General features: G+C 42.7%; 1 protein-coding gene across 1 annotated transcript; it reads right to left on the bottom strand.

Annotated features, from left to right (window-relative positions):
• Window positions 1–247: 247 nt before the first annotated feature.
• On the bottom strand, window positions 248–1360 carry LOC105462195. Its single transcript, XM_011708723.1, has one exon. It carries the CDS (start codon window positions 1358–1360, stop codon window positions 248–250), a length of 1113 nt encoding a protein of 370 aa, XP_011707025.1.
• Window positions 1361–1449: the final 89 nt, after the last annotated feature.

The following is a 1449-nucleotide window of genomic DNA, read 5'->3' as shown; positions in this document are numbered from 1 at the left end:
TTTTTTTAAACGGCTCAATATTTGAATAGTTTATTTAAAATATTAATTTAATTTAAAGTTGTTTAATAATTTATAGTAATTTAAAATATTAATTTAAAGTTGTTCAATATTAAATTTTATATACAGGGTGCGGCGCCAAAATCCGGACAAATTATACATTTTTTTCAAACATATGTTTTATTGCTACAACGAAAAGGTTTACAAAATTTGTTTACCTTCGTTGTTTGTGAGGCCATAAAGAACATATTCATTCAATATATCCCCCGTTTGCTTGAATGACCGCCTCCATTCTCGGTCTGAAGCGTGCGCAGGCACGCTTTAATATGTCACGGTCCATATCGGTGAATGCCGTTTCAATTGCGGCTCTCAATGATGCGACGTTTGGATGTCTGGACTTGTTTGTGACCCTTTCAACCACATCCCATACGTAGAAGTCCAAAGGATTCAAATCTGGGCTGTTGGGAGGCCAGAATTCTTTCGACCAAAACATTTCGACGTTGTCCGACAACCAATTTTGCACCAAATGACTTGTGTGGGCGGGCGCACCGTTCTGCTGGAAAACATATGGCTTTCCAGACGACACAGTTTCTATCCACGGCTTCACTACATTTGTCAGAACACGCAAATAAACTTCTTTTGTGACATTTTCCCCTTTGTTAAAAAAATACGGTGACATAACGTCACCCTCACTGGACACAACACCTAGCACGTGAACATTCGCCGGGAATTTCGTTCTTGCAATGGGGACATCTTCAGGGTTGTGGGCGAGCCAGTGGTCATTCCTTTGATTGATTTTCGCATCCACAGTAAAAATTTTCTCGTCAGAAAAAAACTTGAGTCGTCCGGCAGCATTGTGTTTTAAGGAACACAAAAGCAGGTTGCAGCGTTCAACTCGCTTTGTCCTAGCGGCTTCGGAAAGCATCTGTCTCACTTTAATTGTGTAAGAATTGTAGCGAAGATCCTCCTCGACGATTCGACGCATAGTTTTCTCGCTCACACCAACAACCGACGACAATTTTCGGATCGACTGCCCTGAATCCTCAAAAATCAGCTCCTGAGCCCGTTGAATGATGTCGGGCGTCCTGACAACGCGCTCCTTCGAGTGGATTTTCCTCGCCGGTGTTGCAGAACCTTTGTTGGACTTCTCCGACTCATGGTACTTTGCGATGACATCGTACACAGTTGATCTCGGATACCCGAAGAACCGAATGGTTTCTGTCACCGAGCGCCCGGCGCGAACACTTTCGACAATCGCGGCTCTTCGGCTATACTCCGCACTTGGTTTCAACATTGCAACTGTTTCGAGGTTATGATGGTTTAGTACATGCGTCAAGCTATTTTGAATGCCAATCGCGAACATCTACCAGTGGTATTGAACGGAGGGAATTTCAACTTGAAATTTGTCCGGATTTTGGCGCCGCACTCTGTATATATATATATATATATATA

The sequence above is a fragment of the Wasmannia auropunctata genome, unplaced genomic scaffold (genome assembly GCF_000956235.1).
Source record: "Wasmannia auropunctata unplaced genomic scaffold, wasmannia.A_1.0 LD268701.1, whole genome shotgun sequence".
In the NCBI taxonomy this organism is placed as follows: Eukaryota; Metazoa; Arthropoda; class Insecta; order Hymenoptera; family Formicidae; genus Wasmannia; species Wasmannia auropunctata.
The sequence above is the reverse complement of the archived record's forward strand: the minus strand, read 5'-3'. Positions and strand labels throughout refer to the sequence as shown.